The 20,467-nt window shown below is 37.0% G+C and overlaps 3 protein-coding genes and 1 long non-coding RNA gene across 4 annotated transcripts; all 4 read right to left on the reverse strand.

Moving 5' to 3' along the window:
- Positions 1-51: 51 nt before the first annotated feature.
- Positions 52-3,352, reverse strand: LOC149392368 (Pentatricopeptide repeat (PPR-like) superfamily protein). The gene is made up of 2 exons (XM_089620563.1): positions 2,956-3,352; positions 52-2,820 (listed from the first exon to the last, which is right to left on the reverse strand). Exons 1-2 carry the CDS (start codon positions 3,313-3,315, stop codon positions 226-228), a joined length of 2,955 nt encoding a protein of 984 aa, XP_089476689.1. The 5' UTR covers positions 3,316-3,352; the 3' UTR covers positions 52-225.
- Positions 3,353-5,007: 1,655 nt separating this feature from the next.
- Positions 5,008-7,574, reverse strand: LOC149392369 (BEL1-like homeodomain protein 11). The gene is made up of 4 exons (XM_089620570.1): positions 6,215-7,574; positions 5,756-6,144; positions 5,587-5,647; positions 5,008-5,488 (listed from the first exon to the last, which is right to left on the reverse strand). The coding sequence occupies exons 1-4, from the start codon at positions 6,965-6,967 to the stop codon at positions 5,339-5,341; spliced, it is 1,353 nt and encodes a 450-aa protein (XP_089476696.1). The 5' UTR covers positions 6,968-7,574; the 3' UTR covers positions 5,008-5,338.
- Positions 7,575-11,617: 4,043 nt separating this feature from the next.
- LOC149392370 (uncharacterized) lies at positions 11,618-14,156 on the reverse strand. The gene is made up of 3 exons (XR_016300232.1): positions 13,719-14,156; positions 13,074-13,209; positions 11,618-12,606 (listed from the first exon to the last, which is right to left on the reverse strand). It is a non-coding gene; the product is annotated as an uncharacterized LOC149392370 (long non-coding RNA).
- A 398-nt stretch (positions 14,157-14,554) lies between these two features.
- Positions 14,555-17,665, reverse strand: SYP32 (syntaxin of plants 32). Its single transcript, XM_089620573.1, has 6 exons — positions 17,542-17,665; positions 16,520-16,791; positions 15,911-16,152; positions 15,636-15,805; positions 15,210-15,416; positions 14,555-15,010 (listed from the first exon to the last, which is right to left on the reverse strand). The coding sequence occupies exons 2-6, from the start codon at positions 16,755-16,757 to the stop codon at positions 14,851-14,853; spliced, it is 1,017 nt and encodes a 338-aa protein (XP_089476699.1). The 5' UTR covers positions 16,758-16,791; positions 17,542-17,665; the 3' UTR covers positions 14,555-14,850.
- Between the last annotated feature and the right edge of the window lie 2,802 nt (positions 17,666-20,467).

The following is a 20,467-nucleotide window of genomic DNA, read 5'->3' on the forward strand; positions in this document are numbered from 1 at the left end:
TTCTTCACCGTTCTTGTTATTATTGTGGGTGGTGTAAAGAAATTAAGAATCTCTAAACAATTGTAGTATCAAACGGTGAATTAAGCATCAATCATGGTTACATTTTGTTCTGCCAGCTTAAACAGGATAACATGACGCTACAAGGATTTTAACAGCAGTACAACATTTTACATTACAAAAATAGTGGTGTATCGAATTCACTTACTGAGTTGAGGTTTTAAATGTCTACCAATAATCTCTACAAGAACACTGTCCGTCACTGAATCGGTGCAGACAAGTAGAGTCATTCACAAATATCTCGCGACCATATAACTTGGAGACATGCTTTACCGTCTCATGGCAATTCGCACACATTCTGAGACTTTTAACTATTCGGATACACTGGCTATTCCTCGGGAAACCGATGAGTGCAAAACCAAGAGCAAGCTTTTCGCTGTGTACGCCAGCAACTTCTTCTTTATCTTCTTCCTCGATGCAAAGCCCGTCATGAAAACCGGATTGGCTCATTCCTTTTCCCGTCACGTTGTGTATCCAAGGATACAGATAAGGCTGGGATTGATCACCGGCATGAAATGTGTAGACTGTATTTTCCAATTCAATCCAGCACCGACCCAACTGACTTATCTCCGTTGCGTTCTCTTTCTCAAGCTTTCTCATTCTATAATCTATCTCAGATCTCCCTACCAAACCATCGATCTGAGTTCTCAAACGTTGGACTACGTACTTCCATGGTTCGAATGCAAGCATGTTGTCTAAAGCATGTACCGCTAAGCCGACATTCCTATGGATTCTGCTTGCTGTTAGCAACGCACTCCATACTGAGAAATCGGGCTCCACGGGCATATTGGCAATGAGCTCCACTGCTTTTCCGAGCCTACCGGCGCGGCCGAATAAATCGACCATAGCCGAATAATGTTCTGGACCAGGAACAATGTGATAATCTTCAAGCATGGCAGAGAAAGCTTCTTCCCCATCGTCCACGAGTCCAGAGAGACCATATGCACAGATCACATACAGAAAGGTGGCTCGATTGGGCTTCAACCGTGATTTCCTCATTTGATCATATATACCGATAGCAAGATCTGGAAATCCATGCGAGACATACCCGGAAATTATCGAGTTCCAAGAGATAATATCCTTTGATTGCATTCTGTCGGATAGGACCTTCGAATATCTCAGATTTCCGGACTTGGCATAAGTGTCTACCAAGGAATTCACAACTGGGAGTTCGGACTCTAAGCTTCGCCGCAGAATGCAACAATGCATCTCTCTGACCTTTTTCGCCGCTACTAGATCCCCACAAGCCGGCAAGACACTCAACACCGTAACCATATTCGGAACAACCCAATTGAGCTGCATTTGTCTGAATATCCGAAAAGCCTTGTCCTTTTCTCCGAGTTGAAGATAGCCTGCCATGAGAGTATTCCACGACGCTGTGCTTCGCTTTATCTTGCCATCTTTTTCCATTCGTTGAAACAGATCCGTGGCCGGGTCCTCGTGCCCGTTCTGTATGTAACCCGAGATCATCACGTTCCACGTGACCACATTTGGAGCTACGCCCAATTCCTGCATTTTCATGAAAAGTTCGCAAGCTTTGCCACAGTAACCAGCTTGGCAATAGCCTCCAATCAGGGAGTTCCATGAGTAGACATCTCTTTCAACCATCGTATCAAAGACTTCTTGTGCGGCCTCTAGATCCCCGCACTTGCAATACATGTCGATGAGCGAATTCCCGACAACAACGTTGTCCATAAGGCCAATCTTGATCGAGAAAGCGTGGATTACCATCCCTTTGCCGATCGATCTCAGGGACGCACAAGCTGAGACTACACTTGTAACCGTAACTGCATTCGGTTCCACTCCCTCCAAAAGCATAGCCTTGAACAAATCCAGCGCTTGATGTCTCCGGTTGTTATGAGAAAACCCTGAGATCATAGAAGTCCAAGTAAACACATCAGGAACTATACCTAGACTCTCCATCTTCTTCATTAATTCCATAGCAACGTCACTCTCGCCTACCTGATTATAGCTTGTAATTATTATATTCCAAGTGACCAAACCCGGCTCGGTCCCTTCTTCTCTCATCTTACCAAACAGCCGATTAGCTTCTTCGATCAGACCCTTCTGGAAAAACCCCGTTATAATAGAATTCCAACTCACCGCGTCCCTCTTCTCCATTCGATCGAAAAACCTCTTTGCCCAATTCAGCTTCCCAGATTTCGCGTAGACTGCGAGAATCGAATTGCTAACTCTGATTGAGCCACAAAACCCACGCCGAACAACCATCGAATGTATCGCCTTCGTCGCCTCCAAATCCCTGCGATTCCCACACGCCTCCAAGATCTTAGGGAACAGAAACCGATCAGGTATAACCCCGTCTCTCACCATCATGGTGAAAAGCTTCAAAACATGCTCCCACTTCTGCGCTCTAGAGTACGCTCCGATCATAGCCGACCATGTGAACAAGTTTCTCTCATGCATTCCGTCGAACACCCTGCGTGCATCACGGAGATACCCACACTTTGCGTACATGCTAACCAGCTTAGTCTCGACAAAGGTGTCAACATCCTTAACAAGACTCATCAAAGCGTGGAGTTTGCGACCCAGTTCAATGCAGTTCAACTCGACGCAAGACTGGAGCAAATTCATGTACGTGACAGGACTGACCTTGGACCCACGTTCGGCAAAGGATTCCAAAGCCTCCACGGCCTCTTTGAGACGCCCGTTTTTGCAGAGATTGTCCAAATACGAATCCGAGATTTTGTGGCGCGTTTCGGCGGAGACGCGTGCCTTGTTTAATCTCCCTTTCTTCGCGTACACCTACAAAATTCCGAGAAAGCAAAGACAATTGAGAAGAAAAAGAACAATGAAAGAACGAAAGCGCTTCAATTTCCCGTTAAGCAATCCCCAAACCCTGAAATTCACAGAGGAAAAGATAAAGTATGTAAACCTAACCTTCTTTCTATATCCGAGCTTGAGCCTATCATCGGCGCCAATCTTCCTCGCTGCCCTAGTCGAGGAGATAGGGACATTGTCCTCAAATCCAGAATCGGCGGCGGCGAATCCGACGGAAACTTCTTCAACCACGTCACTTCGGGCCTTGACCTCCGAAATTCGGAGAGAGACTTCCTCCGGCGAGACGACGACATCACCGCCCTGTTGCACGACTCTGACGGTGAAAATTCTGGGCAAAGTGTTGGAGTGGTGTACGGCGAGTAAGATCGGGGAGAATTTCTGGTTAGGGTTTGAAAGAATCCATGGAAAGCATAGTTCGTAACGAGTTGAGAGACGAACTGGAGATAGGCATAAGCTCATCGTCAACTTTCTTATCCCCTTTCTTTTCTTTCCTTTTTTCTGTGGATATTGATTTGCCTGCGACTCATTTAAGTGACTCGCGCTAAAAAGAAATGTCGTATTGTTTCCTAACGTTGTCGTTTGTTGAAATTTCTACTCGTTTATTATTGTTATTTATTTTTTTTGAAACGGTAGTCGTTTATTATTATAAATAATATATAGAATTGGAATGCATGCCCCTTGTAATCCTGGCCGATAATGTCTCTACTAAAAAAAAAAAAAAACATTTTAATGTAGTCAACGTTTGAAAACGTTTTAGAAAATAACCACACAGTCTAAATTGACATATACATTTGATTTAAATACCCTTAAATTAATCCCGCTTTAATGAACTAAATAAAATCGTAAATAAAATTTAAAATTCTGCAATTAATGATTGTAACAAACTAGCATTATATGTGGAATAAAAACGGATTGTTTGAAATCCTAACGCGCTAATTTCTTTCCAAATTAATAGGAAGTAGTTACTAATAAGTATTTAATCTACTGCATATCAATTGTGGAAAAAAAAATTGAGCAGTAATTATAAAGTCTTTTGTACGTTGAAGATTTTTTGCAACAGCACAAAAAACACACCGATCTATTTCCAAACATTTTCAATTATTTTCAAATATTTCCAATTATTTCCAAAAATAAAACAGTACATAATTAAGAATAAAAAAAATGAAAATGAAACCCAAACTTTTTACTCAACAAAGATCTATGACAAACATCGATGGAGACTTCCACGACGAACAAAAGGGAGCGACGAACTCGATTCCCTCACCAAAAGATAATTGCGACGACAATTATTTTAGAGCCGGAAGATTGCTCACACCATTGTCTTGTCGGCGATGGAAGGCCAATTGGTCGAGTTGTTCCTTCGTCAAGAACAATGGCTTCGAAAGGTCGTGGTCGAACAATCGCTTCATCACACTTAGGGTTCAGGATCTCTTGGGTTTCTTTGTTTTTCTTTTTCTTTCCTAGTGAAAATGTAAGTTTTTTTTTTCCCGCTGCATGATTTTTTTTTTTAAAGAAAAAGTTAACGATTTTTTAGATTTGGAGAGAGAGAGAGAGAGAGTAATCTGAAGTATCAAATATCAATTTAAAAAAAGTGAAATAATTCACTGTACATATGAAAACAAATTCAAAAATTTGTTATTAATGAATAAAATCATTTTGGAAATAAAAGAAACTTGTAATCTTGGATGAAGGCAAAACTGATATTTTGATATGTTATAAAAAAAAAGGCCACATCAGCGTTATGACTATTTTTTAAAGAATCTAAAACGTTGACTAAAATGAAAATCTAACGATCAGATTTTTTTTTTTATGCTCGAAACGTTTGGAATGGTTTAATTAGTTACCATTTTCATTATATAATAGTGTGGGAAAATAATGTAGTGAAAATAACCTCTCTCGTACGATATTTTCAATTTAATCCCACGAGAATCTCATTTTGTTTATCTTATTTCATATATATATATATATATATATATTTGGTACTTTCATTTCTTTGCTGTTTACAATTTTATTTGATTTTTTTCTTTTACTTTATTTATTTATTTTCTTATAAAATAGACCACGTGAGGGATGGTTAACGTTGTTCAATTGTAATCTGACGTCGTTAATTATATCTGCGCGTAAAAAATAAAAATAAAATCAAAATACATATTAGCTCTGCGACTACTGCAACCACTTCATTCTTGTGTTGCACAAGATCCTTGTCGTTGACTACAAAGTGTTGGATTGGGCATATGTTAATTTAAAAAGAAAGAAAAAAAACCTAAATAAAAAACTGTAACCCAATAGAACAGTTAAAAACTCAAAATAAATAAAATTCTCTAACAAAAAGAAGAAAAAAAAAAAACCAGTATTTTTTGCGATTCATTCACATGAATCTGACGCCCTAACGGGATCGCTAGCTGATTCAAGTGGCAAAACAAAGCTCACATTTGAGCTCTGAATTAACCAAAAACACTCGGATTGAGTCACTCACAGTCGATTAATCGTCTTGATCATGGTCTGTAACACTAACACCTTCATTTGCCAAAGAACCACAATCCTCCGAAGAATCCCCGAACTCTTCTTTGTACATTTCCTCTATCATCGGCTTCCAAAGCCTCACTCTTGCATTTATAAACCAATTCGATACCTTGATTTTTAAAACAAAATAACACACAATTTAGTCTCAATTTACACAAGTCTTTGATAAGCACATTCAAGGAAAAAAAATAAAAATAAAAAACTTACTTGGTTCTTGCTAAGTCCTGTTTGCGACGCCAACATTAGCTTCTCGGAATCATTAGGATAACTGTGAAGAATCAACAATTCGAAATTCAATCAAGGTAAAAAAAAAAAAATCAATTTTTTTTTTTTTTCAATTTTGTGTGTGAATATTTTGGGGGTTAGATTAACTTACGGGTGAAGGAAGTGTTCGAAGAGCCAAGCGCGAAGAATGGCGACGGAAGTCTCGGGCAAGCCACGGATCGGCCTCCAAGCCTGGCGTTGATGGCTCTGAATCAATCCGAGCTGTTGAAGGGAGATACGAGTGTTCTTCGGCTGATCTCGACTGTCGAACAAGCTGAGCTGCGATAATCCGGCGCTGATCTTCGGCAAATCCTGACCCAGCTTTCTTCGCTCAACGTTAATCCTCGAAACGACGGCGTCTCGGAGGCTGCAGAAATGCCTCGACATAGCTTGCAGCGCCAGAGCCGTGTACGGTTTCGCCGTTCCTCGTCCGGCGATCCCCTCGAACGCCGACATTACCTCTTCCATTTGGTTGCAATACTTCTCGTACCTGTTCTCAACCTGAAATACGATCAAAATCAATTCAGCGATTTGAGTTTATTCCAACAACGACTCTCGAATTCGGTCTGACCTCTTCTAACAGAGAAATGAGTTTCGCGAGCTTCATTTGAGCTTCCTGTTTGTCTGCGGACACGATTCCGGTGCTGCAGAACTCGGCTCTGAGCTCCGACGAGAGACTCGAACCTCCTCCTCGCCGGCCGCCGCCGCGGAAGAGATTTCCGGCGAACTTCTCGTTGCTCAGATCGATCTCTCTTCCTCCGACGCTGACGATCTCTTCCAGCAGAGACTGTGTCGGCCTGAGATACCGCGAGCCGGAAATAGCGCCGCCGTAGGGATTCGAGGCTGGACCGGAAAAGGAGTAACCGTCGTCGTCGACGGAGATTGAGTAGTTAGGGTTTGCAATGAGGTCATTGTTGAAGGCCCTGATTTGTGGCCTGTAATTATGCATATTGGGAGGGACGAAGAAGTTGTGGGAGTTGAGGGAGAGAGAGAGCCTCTGCTGAGCTGTGTTGTCGTTTGACGAGCTCGTTGTCGTCGTTGCTCCGAGGAGGTCCATCAGACGTCTGGTGTGGCTCATCTCAGCCGATTCCTCGCCGCCCAGAGATTGGATGCCGTTTGGCAATAAGCCAAGGGATGAGTGAGAGTGAGGGAACACTGTGCTGTCACTGCTCGTTCCTCTGAAGCTATTTGAAGCGTAACCATCAAAATGTTGATGGCTTTGATGATGATTTTGACGATGGTCAAATTGTGTTTGAGTGGTGATGAATTGGTGTAGAATGTTGGTTGTGTCTGTGTGATGTGGTGGTGAGTCTTGTGTAACCATTTTTTATTTTTTTTTATATAATTTTTTGGTCAAAAAAGGTATTTGATTGGGAAAACAAGTTTTTTTTTTTGAGAACCTAATGATATGGGTTGGGTTGTGTGATAAGTAATAACCAGAAGGCACTGAAGAAGAGAGAAAAAGATATTGAATTTGCAATAATTGGTTGAGAAGGCACGCGCTTTTAAAGTTTCTGAGTATTCAATTCAATGTGTGTTTTGAATGCATTTAGTGGCGGAGTTTGGACGAAAAAGGTTGGTCATTTTTAAGTTCAAGATGAGTTCTTTTCTTGCGAGAGTAAGAAGTAGAGAAAGACTTGAACTTTGAATGAAATGACAGAGAGAAGAAATAAAAGAGTAATCAAATCACTATGTAGAAGACTAGAAGCCAAGTCATAAAAAAAAATCATTCATTGTGGATTTTGTCTGAGAATTTGAGGGAGTAAAAGAACTGAATATAGGCTGTCTTATTAAATGCGAGAATTAAATAGAGAGAGAGAGTGAGAGAGTCATGGATGATGAGTTTGTCAAAATGCATAGGAAGGAAAAAAGGTAACAAGGACAGGACCAAAAGAGCAGAAAACAAGACAAACTGTCATGCTAATCAAACTTAGCCAACTAACTAAATCCTGATTGGCAGAGTTAGAAGAATTCACAGTCCAAGAGTGACCAGGGAGAGAGAGAGAGAGAGAGAGATGATATTTCAAATTTTCTTCTTCTGAATAGTGATTTACCTAAAAGCTAAAAGAGTAGCTCTTTTAAAGCGTGGTTACATGGTGAGCCCATTTCATGAATTGCTCTCACTTTGTAATATGAGTTAGTTATGCGCTTACTTTAATAATTGGTATGTTTTTAGTCAACGTGACATTGACAATATGATTTTGACCGAGCATTTTTTTAATGTATCATAAATAAATCATCACGTTGCTTTACTTGTTCTACATACTCTTAGTCCCTTTAATATTTTTATATGATGAAAAAAGGAAAAAAAGACAAATAACAAGACTAGATTTCTATTTTCGATAGCAAATGTGATGAAGCCATTGTTGATGAAACAGTATTCTCTCATGAGGCCTAAAACTAAGCTCTGGAAAGCTGAAAATCCTAATGCCATAGACTTCTGTTTGTTCGTTAAAGAAGGCAAATTAATTGGACAAGTAATAATAATAATAATAATAATAATAATAATAATAATAATAATAATAATAAAGGAGATGGTCCTCCTCAAACTTCCCTGATTGCAAAAGAATCAAAAACCCTCCCAGCTTTAATGCCAGTAGTTACAATTTACATGCATTCATTTCTTTGGGAGACTCAAAAGCACTTAAAAACCAGCTTCAATAAAAGACTTGTAATTTACTAATTTTATTTTGTCATTATATATATCTCTCTCTCCCCACAAAAGCATAGAGGCTTTCATATTCATACATGTTAAAAAAAGAAAACAGCTCTGTCCTATTCATCACCTAGGTCGCTGTGATGAATAAATCTGTAAAAAAGTTAGCCATCTTTAACACACTCCCAGTTATAGGACTGTCAGGCTTGGAAGGAAGTTCTGTACACACATACATACATACATATATTGTATCCTTGGGAATATTAACATTTTCTTTTTCTCTTTATTTCTCATGATAATTATATTGTTGTTATGTTATGTATATCTTGCTCTTAGGGTTTGGCCATCATAGACGTTGAAAAGACACTGAACCCAAAACACCACAAGATCTTTTACCCACCAAAACATAAAAACAAAATATAAAAATGGGTTCTTGTGCTCTCTTCTGAACCACCAATAGATCTAGATAGATATATATTGTAGAGAGAGAGAGAGAGAGAGAGAGAGAGAGAGACGGAGATGTGTGCTTCTCTGTTTAAGTTATGGTATTATATATATGATATTTATATATAGATGCTTTAGTAATGATTGCCATCTTTGTTCCTTTGGCCTCCAACAGTTGTCACTCTCACTCTCTGTTTCGCAACTTTGTTTGTTTAAAATAACACCAAAAAAAAAAAACTAAGATTAAAGTTGGGGCCTCTGAATATCTTCTGAAAACATCTCACTTATTATTTTCATTGTATTTAAAAATAAAATAAAAACCTGTCACAATTGTCTCGTGAACATAGCTTTGGGATAACCACTCAATTCTGTTTTTTTTTTTTTTTTTTTTTTTTAATGTTCTCAAATCAAAAGGACACAGATATAATAATACATACACCAAGCCAATATGATTTATGAAGGTATAAACTCCTCCAAACGTAGTATAGTAAGTACTAATCCAAATAATCGAGTAAATTAATATGAGAGTGAAAAAGTACTATAAGAAAAATGAAATATGAGTGAAACCATTTTGTGACAGGCTGTAACATAACAACAGTTTCTAACTGAATAACGGTACAGCTCTGATGCCACAAAGGATGGTTCAAAAGGTGAAAGAAAACTACAAGCAAGGACAAATTGTTGAAGAGAAAAGAATCTACTGATATTAATGATGATGATAGATTTTTTTTTTTTAAGACATGATGATGATAGATTGAGCTACTTACTTAAAAACTCGATCGTACATTTTTATAGATATTTTTCTGTATAAATATTTTTCACGGAAACATACCACAAGACATGAGAACCTGACAAAGGAGAAGAAGCTGCAATAATAGCTAATAAAACGTTATCTAATAACATATATTATATGTCAATTTATTATTTACTTGGTCTCTCCGGCCAATCCAAGCACAGCACAGGCTATAAAAACTGAAGAATTGATTCACGTATTGGCTTGCCAATAAATAACCTGCAGAACTTTATAACTTGCCGAAAATGTAAATGTAATTTGCCTCCCTTGCGTGGAGTTATTTGTATGAAAAATGGGCAAGATTTATATTCTTTTCAAAATTATAAATAAAATAAAATGTTACTTTGGGATCCGAATCGCATCATTGACAAAATATGTGGACACTCAAGAAGACCACATTTAATATGCATGTGCAATTTGAACAAGAATACAATGTGTGTGGTGTGTCACTCTTTTTAGCTTTCTTATAAGATAAAGACTCAACAAAGACCTTATGCAAACACATGTTACCAATTGTATATATATATTAATAAGAGAGAGAGAGAGAGAGAGAGAGAGAGAGAGAGATTCTCTTAAAACATAAACAGAAAAAGGTTTTCATATAAGGTTATTGGGTGAAGTGTTTACATTTAGGCCGTTTTAGAAATATGGCAAAAAACAAACTTTTTTTTTTTTTTTTTAGTTCATGTTTGTCAAACTTTAATAATATCACCAAACGGACTAATAAAGGAAAAAAAAAAGTCTAATTTGCCATTATCTATTATGAAATTGAAATTCGTCACTTTCTCTCTCTTACTTTTTTTCCTACAATTTTTTTTCATAAAAACTTCAAATAATCATATATATCTAATATGAACTCGAAATTGAGTGATTCCAAATCCTACACAATGGGTCTATTTTTGATGATTTCGGCGCCACGAATCTGTAGGATTTTGGAATTGCTCAATTTCGAGTTCATATGAGATATATATGGATTTTTGAAGTTTTGATGATCTAGCAACGTAGCCAATTTTAAACATGGTTTTTAGGATGTAACCAACGTTTGATAAATTTTGTAATCTAGCCATTTACAGAAATAAACGGTTAGAAAACATCGAAAATACCCTTATGTAACATAAATCATAGAAACCAACTACTAGCCAACGTTTCAATCAGCCAAAACTTATCACGTGTAAAATAAATGGAAATTAACTAAAACTAACACAAGAAAACAACCAACTACCTGTCAACGTTTCAACCAGCCAAAATTTATCACGTGTAAAATAAACGAAATTAACTGAAATTAACACAAGAAAATCTGCCTTACATTATGAATTACGCACATTTGAATGCCCTTTAAATCAAATAATTAAACTATAAAAAAGGAAATAAAATATTATGGACTATTAAAAGTTGACGAGTATTCTTTTTTTTTAAAGGAAAAAAGTTGACGTGTATTTATTGCATTATTTGGCCGATCAAAACGTTGGCTACATGTTGATGTTAGTCGATTTTAACAGAGGATAATCTAGTAATTTGCTAAATGAATAATAAAGCCACATCATCATTCGTGGCTAAATTTGAAACTTATGTGAAACGTTGGCTAGATTGCAATACCAACGTTTTAAGTTGCTTAGTCCGACTAATTTAATGTTTGAAAAAAAATAGAAGAGAGAAAGTGACGAATTAAAAAACAAGAGAGAGAAAATGATGAATTTAGAAGAAAAAACGTTATATTTATTAAAAGACAAATATGGAATTTTAACCCATTACATCTAATGCCACCTAATATAATTGGCTATTTTTTCAGAACTCTCCAAACGTGGGCTAAATCTCAAACTTTGAGTTTAAGGTGGCCTATTACAAAATTATTACATTAATCTAGTTTTATGTCAATTTCCATTGCTATAAATAAAATCAATGTAAGGCTCAACAACTGCACACACACATATATATATATAATTTCTTTTATTTTTCTCTTTTAGCAATCAGACGATATTAAAACAAGTATACGAATTTCGCTTTCAAAAAGAAAAAGAAAGAAAGAAAAACCGATTCCCTTTCACATATATAATATAACCAATAACAAGTAACAACACATACGCAATAAAACGACGTCACACGTTATTATTTATGGTAGATTTGGTTCAAGAGCTATGCCTTTACAAACTTGAGTCATATGTGAATGTAGGTATCTATATATCTCTACATTTAATTATATATTATACAAACAAATTACAGCTCTCTACCCAATGAACAACCAAAAAAAGAAAAGAAAAAGACAATGCCCGAAAGCAACAGCACAGATTATTTCGAGCTTTCTTTGTAAATCTTTTTGGTTTCCGAAACCCTGAAGTAACGTCAGAGAAATAGCTACCGAAAATTCAATGTCCATTTTTTTTTTATCATTGGTTTATTTATTTATTTAGACCATATTATTATTATTATTATCTTTTAATCCCTAATTTGTTTGTTTCAGTCGCAACAAAATTGTGAAGCAGATGAGTCGAATTTGTGCCGCCGAACCATGCTTCCCTGCTGCTGAAATTCGCCGCCAGCTGGCTTGATCGAGTGGGACCCACCCGGTGCCAGCGTGGCAAATCCATCGCTGTCGCAGTGGCTGAGCTCCAGCGCGAGCGACAAGTGGCAGCGGTCACTGTCGTTTTCGGCGTCGAAGACGAGGTGGCCGCGAAGGAACTGTGTCGTTTCCGAGTCGACGACGTGATAGTATTGCTTGGTCTTCTTGTCTATCTAATATTGATCGTTGCCAAAAAAAAAAAAAAAAAAAAAAAAAAGTCAACAGATTGTACCCCAAGTTATTCATTATTCATTTGCTAAATTTCAAAAAGGGTTCTATAGTTATATAGCCATTTAGAAACTTTATGTTTGCTATATAGCCAACGTTTAATTAATTATAGTTATGTCATAAGACTCTTCTTCCTCGGTGCCCTGTGGTGGCTTCATTGCCTCGTCCTTGATATTATTATTAGCCTCTTTCGAAGGCTTCGTATTCGAGGCGCTTTTCGGCTCCGTGGTGGGTTCTTTTCAACGTCCCCGTTGGTGATTGTGTCTTTGTCTTTTGTGCCCGCCCCTGGGTACGAGAATCGGCCAACAAGAATCAATAATTATAATAGTTCGTGATTAGAGTCAGACGTTCACAAATCTATTTTCATTCTAGAATCAATTGAGTGTAAGAAGAAATTTCAATCGATGAGATATGAATGTTAGTGTCTCCCGCTCGAAGAGTGATATTCGAATCACATACTAGTATGGTATTTTATATGAATCATTACTACTAGAGTGCCTAAACAAATGGATAAAGATTCTTGCTAAGAGTTGTTGGTTGGTCTGATTGCATATAATGTATAATGGTGTACTGGTTGACTGTGACAAGAGTTAAGAATCAATGAGATATGAATATGAGAGTCTCTCTCTCTTTGATATTCGTATCACGAACTAGCTCCGTATTTAAAAGAAATCACTAGGCTGCCTGGCAATCGGTTAAAAGTTTCAAACTTTCTAAACAAATTATAGCAGGATATTCATTGAATTAATTACCTGATGACGATGACTCATCTTGACCCTCGAGAGCTTTCTTCACCTCCTTTTCGGGTTCTAATTCCACTCCGTTATCGTGCTCGTGCTCCTCTTCCACACCTTCATCCATGTCACCTTCGTCGAGGATATCCGTTTCCTGTTTTAACGATTAGTTTTTTTTGTAAAGCACCAAACAGAGTTAATAAACCCCATTTCTTTCTTTTTCTTTTCCCTTACCCTCCAACAGAATTCGTATAAACCTACAATACCAGCTTGTTGGCTTTGTATTACCGCTCAAACAAAACTATCAACAATTCGCGTTTCGGATATCAAGTCTCATTCGAAGCTTTAGACAAAGGCTCCAAAGAGATATTAGGCCCTTATGGTACACGGAACAAAGGAAAAATAAAATCAAGAAACCGACAGCCCTGAATCACTAAACCAAGCACATATAAAGTTCTGTTCTTTTCGTAAGACTCGAAACCAAAGAATCGTATACACGAACAACAACAAAAACAACGACGGATCGAACTGATTAACAACCAATTCAGCCTTGGCGTACACTCAAAACTAGCACTGAATATAACCGAATCCAAACCTCCTCTCAAAATCGCCTAATTTTATTCAGACCCAAAAAGAAATTGAAACTTGAACGTAAAAGCAGACCTCGGGCGTGGTTCTGGGCGGAGGAGCCCCAGACTTGCAATGGGGGAGCTGAGGTGGCGTAGAAATCGTCGTCCACGTCAGCACACGATTTCGAGTTCAGCGACGGCGCTGGGGCCCACAGGACTCGCCGCGGCTCCGCCTTGTCGGACTTGTTCTTCCTCCGCAGAGAATCGAGCGCCACGAAAACGTTGGTGTTCTTGATCGCCGCCCAGCATCTCCGCCGATTTCCCAAAACAAAGCGATTAAACAATGTGTGTATGTTCGATTAATTAATTGAATTGTTGAATGATTTCTTTAGGGTAAAATGAAGGAATTTCTTGGGAGTAATCGTTGGTTTTCGTTTGGTTTAATATTAGGGCTGGTATGAAATGAATGTATGTACGCGTGTTGCGTTGTGTGCGCGTATTTAAGCGATGCGTTTCGCAATGGAAAAAGAAAAGAGAAGGGCTAGCTTTTTGGAGACACACAAGATAATCGAAGTAACTGATAAAAACAAAAAACAGAGCTCATGCTTTGGTGTTGGGTTTTTTTTATTATTATTATTATTATTATAAGAACCATTTTCTTCGAAATATATGTTAATAAGAAACTAGTTTAGTGTTTCGTGTTTGATAAGAAAAAATATTCCAATAAGTTTTTTTTTTTTTTTTTTTTACTTTTTAAAGATGACAGAAGGGAGAACCCAATAATTTTAGGCTGACTTTTGATTTAAAATATAATCAATACAAACTGAGTAAAACACGAGAAGATGGTTAATTATTACACAAATATAGTAGGCTTTATTCCAGAAGTGCTCAAGGCCAAAGCCACAACTGAACTATCTCAAGACAAGACAGTAATGTAAATTATATGTACTTTAGAAGCTTACATAGAAACGTTTACACAATATTATAATAATAAAAAATAAGGAAAAAAAATAGAACAAAAAGGCTTGGAAAGTGAATATTGTTCTCAGTTACTTGTACACTTATATGTGTGTCCTTACACGTACTACATTAGGCAAACCGGTAGTTTCTCATCTCTCTTCGTTCGCACAATTCATGTAATAAGCTGATGGGTTGGGTTCAAAAAGAGCAGAAACAGAAAAAGAAGGGCCATTTCTTTCTTTTCCGGTTCTGTATTCCGGTATCGACTATGCCACAAAGAATAGGAAAACCATGAGGAAAAAAATGAGTACAAAGAATATCTTGATCATGAGCCACCTATTGGACGATATGCTATTCAAATACTTGAGCAAAGCCCCTTGTGCTCCTTCTACGTTAGCCAGCGTGTCGTCCATGTTCTCGTCGATCCTGAAAACATTACAAGGCACCAATGATCGGCCGATCAATCAATCAATCATCAAGACGAGCTCGGTGGTGAGATTCAAAGCAAAAACATCCCCAAACTTGTAAGAAGAAAAAAAAAAGAAGCAAACCCAAGTGACCCATTGATGTACAAACCAACCTAGTCCAGCTAAAATTGAATACAAATTTGCTCATTCTGACAAACCTGATGGCGATCTCTCCCTGTTGGGAAACGAGAGTTGCTAGCTGGTTGAAGATACTGCTGAGCTCGTGAATGGTGGACTCTACATTTTGTAAAGCTTCAGCTCTGCTCTGCATGTAAGTGTCTTGCAACGGAACAATTTGTTGTTGTTGTTGTTGTTGCTGATTTTGCTGCAACAGAGGTTGACTTTCTCCATCGACTGCTTGCTTTCTGTAAGTGCACAAGCGATAAAACAGAGGGCATGAAGACAATGTAATACGATAGCAACGTCATCGAATGACAGCAGTTTCAGAACAATTGGCATTGCCAAAACCAAGACCGATAGAAGCTTCACTTCAAATGTGTTTTTATCAAGTATCCTGGTAGTATGAAACATAATAATAGAAGCTTTAAGAGTGGAAATAAAGTAATAAAGAGACAAGCTCGTACCCAGCAGACAACTGCAAAGAAGATGACGATCCAGCCCACGGAGGAGGAGCGGTTGAAGTACTCGCGGCTGATCTAGAAGCTAGTGGACGCTGACGAACAAAAGGATTTGCAGAGTCCTTCGATGCAGTGGAAGAAAACAGCTGTCTTCTATTCTCGTGGACCTTCAAATTCTATACAAATAAATAGTCAAAGTTAGCTCAGAAGATACACGTAGCTGTGGTAGATGTGGAAGCCGAGACTAATGGATAATCTGGAAAGCGAGACTTTGAACTTGCCTCTGTCCGCATGGTGAGAACTTCTTTGAACTCTTTTGTCGCGCTCATTAGACGATTCTTCAAGTCGTCTACGACAGTGGTCGAATGACTAGTTGTGTCGCTAGAGACGTTAGAAGAATTGTTCCTGAGGAGCTGAAGATCTACAACTGCAGAGTTCAGTGCAGTAATATCCTGCTTTATAACTGCAGTCAGTTCTTGGATTTCCATCGTGGGGTCATCAAAAACTGAAGTCCTCTTTGCCACTAAAAGATAAGATAGAGAATATAATGAATGATGCTCAGTAATGACCACACAAACAAAAGTAAATATTGGCATAATGTAATCCGCGAATCGATAGCAGTTGTGAATCTATCGTGAACATGTCTTCCAAGTTCCGAGATAAAGTTCACCATAAACATTGCTAAAAACTAGTGAATATACCTTAAAATATCCAATTCATAGTAACTACCATTCGCCCGATCATTATGGACACAAATTATTACATGGAAATATCAAAGAAACAAATGATCGCTCCTTTCTATAATGACCAATAAAACCCGCCCATAAGATCACATTGCATCATAAGATCAGGAACATTAAAACTATATCCAAACTAGTTGAAATTCTTACACTTGGCAAGCTTTGCAAGCTTCTGCGACGTCTGATGAATCCCGTACCCAATTTTAGAAGCTCTTTTATTGAACTCGGACTGCATTGCAACAGCAGATCTATGTTCCTCTGTCTTTGAGCGAGTACTCGGGCCATTGGCGCCAGGAGCCAAAGAGATAGACTTGTTTAGCCTCTCCACAACGCTCTGAAACTCATGTGTCCGATCTCGAAACGAAGACTGTGTCGCTTTCATATGCATTTTTTTTTTAAACACTTGCCTCTCAATCCCGAATCTACAATACCATAATCAAGGTTTAAAAAAACGTTAAAAACTGAGGCGTGGAAACGGTAAAACGCCTCAGTAACGTACGATCTAGGTCTGGAAAATGAGGCGTACGCCTTGCTGGGATTTTTTACGTGAATGACCTTGCTTGAACACCACTTTGCAGATTTTCATTTACTTTTATTCAGTTTTAACTAAGAAAAACGCAACCCTAAACTTCTAAGTCAAAACCCAGGACAAAATCCCCCAAAATCCAAATACACGAACAAATGCCATCAACTAAGCCCTAAAATCAGGGATCCTGGAATGCTCTACCTGGTATATCTTGATTAGACTTTGCCAAAAACGGAATTTGAACTTAAGACGATTTCGAATTACATAAACTAAAAACACATCAATTATATATTTTCGCAATGAAATAGGAAATTCAAGCAACACTGATCAACATCCTTCTTTACTCTTTTTTTTTTTTCCCTAAACTTCTAAGTTAAAACCCAGGACAAAATCCCCCAAAATCCAAAATACACGAACAAAAACCATCATCTAAGCCCTAAAATCGGGATCCTGGAATGCTCTACCTGGTATACCTTGATTAGACTTTGCCAAAAAACGGAATTCGGATTTTAGACGATTTCGAATAACATAAACTAAAAACACATCAATTACATAATTTCGCAATGGAATGGGGAGATCAAGCAATACTAATCAACACGTCAACAAAATAAAATAAAAAAACTGAAAATAAGAGTTTGAACATCACCTGGTGGTCGTGACGATGAGACGGTGGGAGAAGGCGAGCAATTGGGATCTAATCGTACAGGTAGCACTTACTATGATTTTATATTTAAGAATTATATTTTTTTTCTTTCATTTTATATTTAATTATATACAGAGTTGGTACATATTAATTGGTAGCAAATTCGTGTTTTTATCGTGTTTTTTAAAATATGCAATAGAATTAAATCCGATCATTTATTAAACGTATTTGAAACTTATATCCAAATCCGATCATTAAATTTTGGGTTATTGGCGGCATAAATATTTTAATTTTTCGATTTTATATATTTTTATATTACAATTTTTTTTTCGACGGAAAAAATACTTGACGTTTTCTTTTAGTACCACTGTTGCTCTCAGTCCGTTTAAATGACACGTGAAGAGTTATGCCCGACATAAATACCTTAAATTTTTAATTTTATACAATTTTATACTATAACTTTTGTTTCAAATATTAGGGTTTAAAGACATGACGAATTTTGTAAGTTTTTTTACTTCTTAGCAATTTAATTTAAATTGCTACAAACTAGTAATCATACACACCATATTTCATAATTAAAAAATAAAAATATCTTGAGCAAAATGAGTTTAGAACTCACATCTGGTTCATCGAAAAAAGAAGAAGAGAGGCACCATGTAAGTTGTTCTTCAGTTCAGAGAGTTTATTGTCTTCTTTCGATAGAGGCTAAGCTTCGGTGCCCAACATCACAGTTGCTTTCTTCACGGCTACAACGACATCTTCACAAACAGACTCATTGATTCCGAGTTTGCGTGTAGCTAAAGAGGAAGAGAGAGGTGTCGATGTCGTTGTCGTGTGGTTCTCGACATGTTCATCTCGGTCTCGTCGACACTCCTCCTCAATTTCACGTTTGCGTGCGCCCATGCCGAATAACAACCTTGCTCTGTTTTTTTTACTTTTTATTTTTTAAATTAATTTTATTTTCTGGTTTTATTTCTTAAATTTTCTTTTATTTCTTATTTTTATTTATTTTACTCAATTTATTCGATTATGAGAGTCCATGTGGCAATTAACGTATTAAAAGCAACGATGGTGCCAAACACTAACGTTAGTTATTTTTGTCGTCGAAAAAAAAATTGTGGTATAAAACTGTATAAAAAAAAAATTAAAGTATTTTTGTCACCAATAACCCTCCACGTGTCATTTTAACGGACTGATAGTAGCGGTGGTAAAAAAATTGTGGTATAAAAGTGTATAAAAAAAAAAGTTAAAGTATGTATACCACCAATAACCCTTTAGTTTTTTACAAAACCATATCCATTTAGATTAAACCATTTAATAATCGTGTTAAATGGTTAATTTAATCGTGTTTAAATTATTTTTACTCATTTAGACAAATTAATTACATCTACATTGAGCTCTTTTGTAAACAACATTTCAATGATTATTTTGCTCTTGTAGCTTCATCAATAAGTTAAACAAAAAATTCACACTTTTTAAGCTGAACTAGTCTAATGATGATTATGTCTCCTTTGCAAGTGAAGTCCATTCAACACACATCACAATGAGCTCGGGTTTACTCCCTAGATTTGAGATTTTGCCTGTCATCTTTCTAGTTAAAATGTCTTTCGGGTGGCGCACTTGTAATTAGCTCTAGGGACGTCGGGCATCGCTTGCTTCGAGATAGGCTGCGAGTAAGTCCCTTTGACTTCGACTATGAGAAAACCAAAAAAAAAAAAAAAAAACCCGTAAATGAGAGATGAAACTCATTTCTTTGACTTTGAACTGAAGACATGTATCAATGAAATAAGACCATATAAACTCACTTCATCGATTGCTTGGAATGTTTCTAAAAAATGGTGTGCCCGAATAAGTCCCTTTGACTTCGACTATGAGAAGACCAGTCGGAAAAAAAACCGTAAATGAGAGATGAAACTCACTTCTTTAGCTTTGAACTACCAACTCAAGAACATCATTCATCATCGCTAAACATCATAAGTATTATATTCATCTCAAGAACATCAACTCAAAAACATCATAATCACCGTATTCATCATCAAATCATCATCTACAACATTAAAAAACTCATATTTGGATTAAAAATCAATATTTTAATTCGGATTAAACATAAAAATACATAGAAAACCATACAAAACAACTAATAAACTAATATTCACTGCTCAAACCCTTTAAATCATGGATTAAAGTAAAAAAATTAACAAAAAAATAAAAAAAAAACTCCAAAATTTGAGAAACCCCTGAAACTCACCTACCGAAAACTAATGAAAGTCGACAAAAAAAAAAAACTGCAATGAACGAAAACCATCGAGAACCACCGAAAAGTCACCGAAAACCACCGGAAAGTCACGAAAACCACCGGAAAGCGCCAATAAATTGGACGGAAACGGTTACTAACAAATCGGTACCGATCCTCTCTTATCAAGCAATTTTTGACCGATTTTCAGCAGTTTTCGCAAAAAGTCAAACCATGGACAAAACAATTAGCAAACAATAAAATGCCACATGTCATGCCTAGAAGAGTCCATGTGTCAGAACCAGAATGAAAGTTGGAATAACTCTGCTCCTTGTAATATATGTAATGGACTAGTTGAATATACGAGAGAGAGAGAGAGAGGAGAGCGTAGAGAGAGAGAAAAAGGAAGACAAAAAAAAAGTAAAAGCATTATAAAAAAAAAAACCGTCATATGACAGTCTCTGAATAAAAATGGGAACAAACGTTCTTTTTATTATCTATGTTATAGATTTATACGAGAAAGTCTCTTAAAACAGAAACAGAAAAAGGTTTTGATATAACTCTGCTCCTTCTTTCTTTTATTGAGTGAAGTGTTTACATTAATTTAGTTTATGTCAATTTCCATTGCTATAAATAAAATCAGTGTAAGGCTAAACAAATATTTATTTTTATTTTTCTCTTTTAGCAAACAGACGT

Source organism: Urtica dioica, chromosome 7 (assembly GCF_054948205.1).
Source record: "Urtica dioica subsp. dioica isolate 48M chromosome 7, U.dioica_male_clone48M_v1_H2, whole genome shotgun sequence".
Taxonomy (NCBI): domain Eukaryota; kingdom Viridiplantae; phylum Streptophyta; class Magnoliopsida; order Rosales; family Urticaceae; genus Urtica; species Urtica dioica.

What these genes read in the sequence shown, in the direction of transcription:
- LOC149392368 (XM_089620563.1), bottom strand. Translation starts at nt 3,315, where the DNA reads ATGAGCTTATGCCTATCTCCAGTTCGTCTCTCAACTCGTTACGAACTA. An exon ending in AGCTCGGATATAGAAAGAAG is followed by an intron (nt 2,821 to 2,955) that starts GTTAGGTTTACA and finishes GGAATTTTGTAG; the next exon opens with GTGTACGCGAAGAAAGGGAG.
- LOC149392369 (XM_089620570.1), bottom strand. Translation starts at nt 6,967, where the DNA reads ATGGTTACACAAGACTCACCACCACATCACACAGACACAACCAACATT. An exon ending in TTCGAACACTTCCTTCACCC is followed by an intron (nt 5,648 to 5,755) that starts GTAAGTTAATCT and finishes GATTCTTCACAG; the next exon opens with TTATCCTAATGATTCCGAGA. An exon ending in CAGGACTTAGCAAGAACCAA is followed by an intron (nt 5,489 to 5,586) that starts GTAAGTTTTTTA and finishes TTAAAAATCAAG; the next exon opens with GTATCGAATTGGTTTATAAA.
- SYP32 (XM_089620573.1), bottom strand. Translation starts at nt 16,757, where the DNA reads ATGCATATGAAAGCGACACAGTCTTCGTTTCGAGATCGGACACATGAG. An exon ending in GCTTGCAAAGCTTGCCAAGT is followed by an intron (nt 16,153 to 16,519) that starts GTAAGAATTTCA and finishes CTTATCTTTTAG; the next exon opens with TGGCAAAGAGGACTTCAGTT. An exon ending in TTCTCACCATGCGGACAGAG is followed by an intron (nt 15,806 to 15,910) that starts GCAAGTTCAAAG and finishes TTATTTGTATAG; the next exon opens with AATTTGAAGGTCCACGAGAA.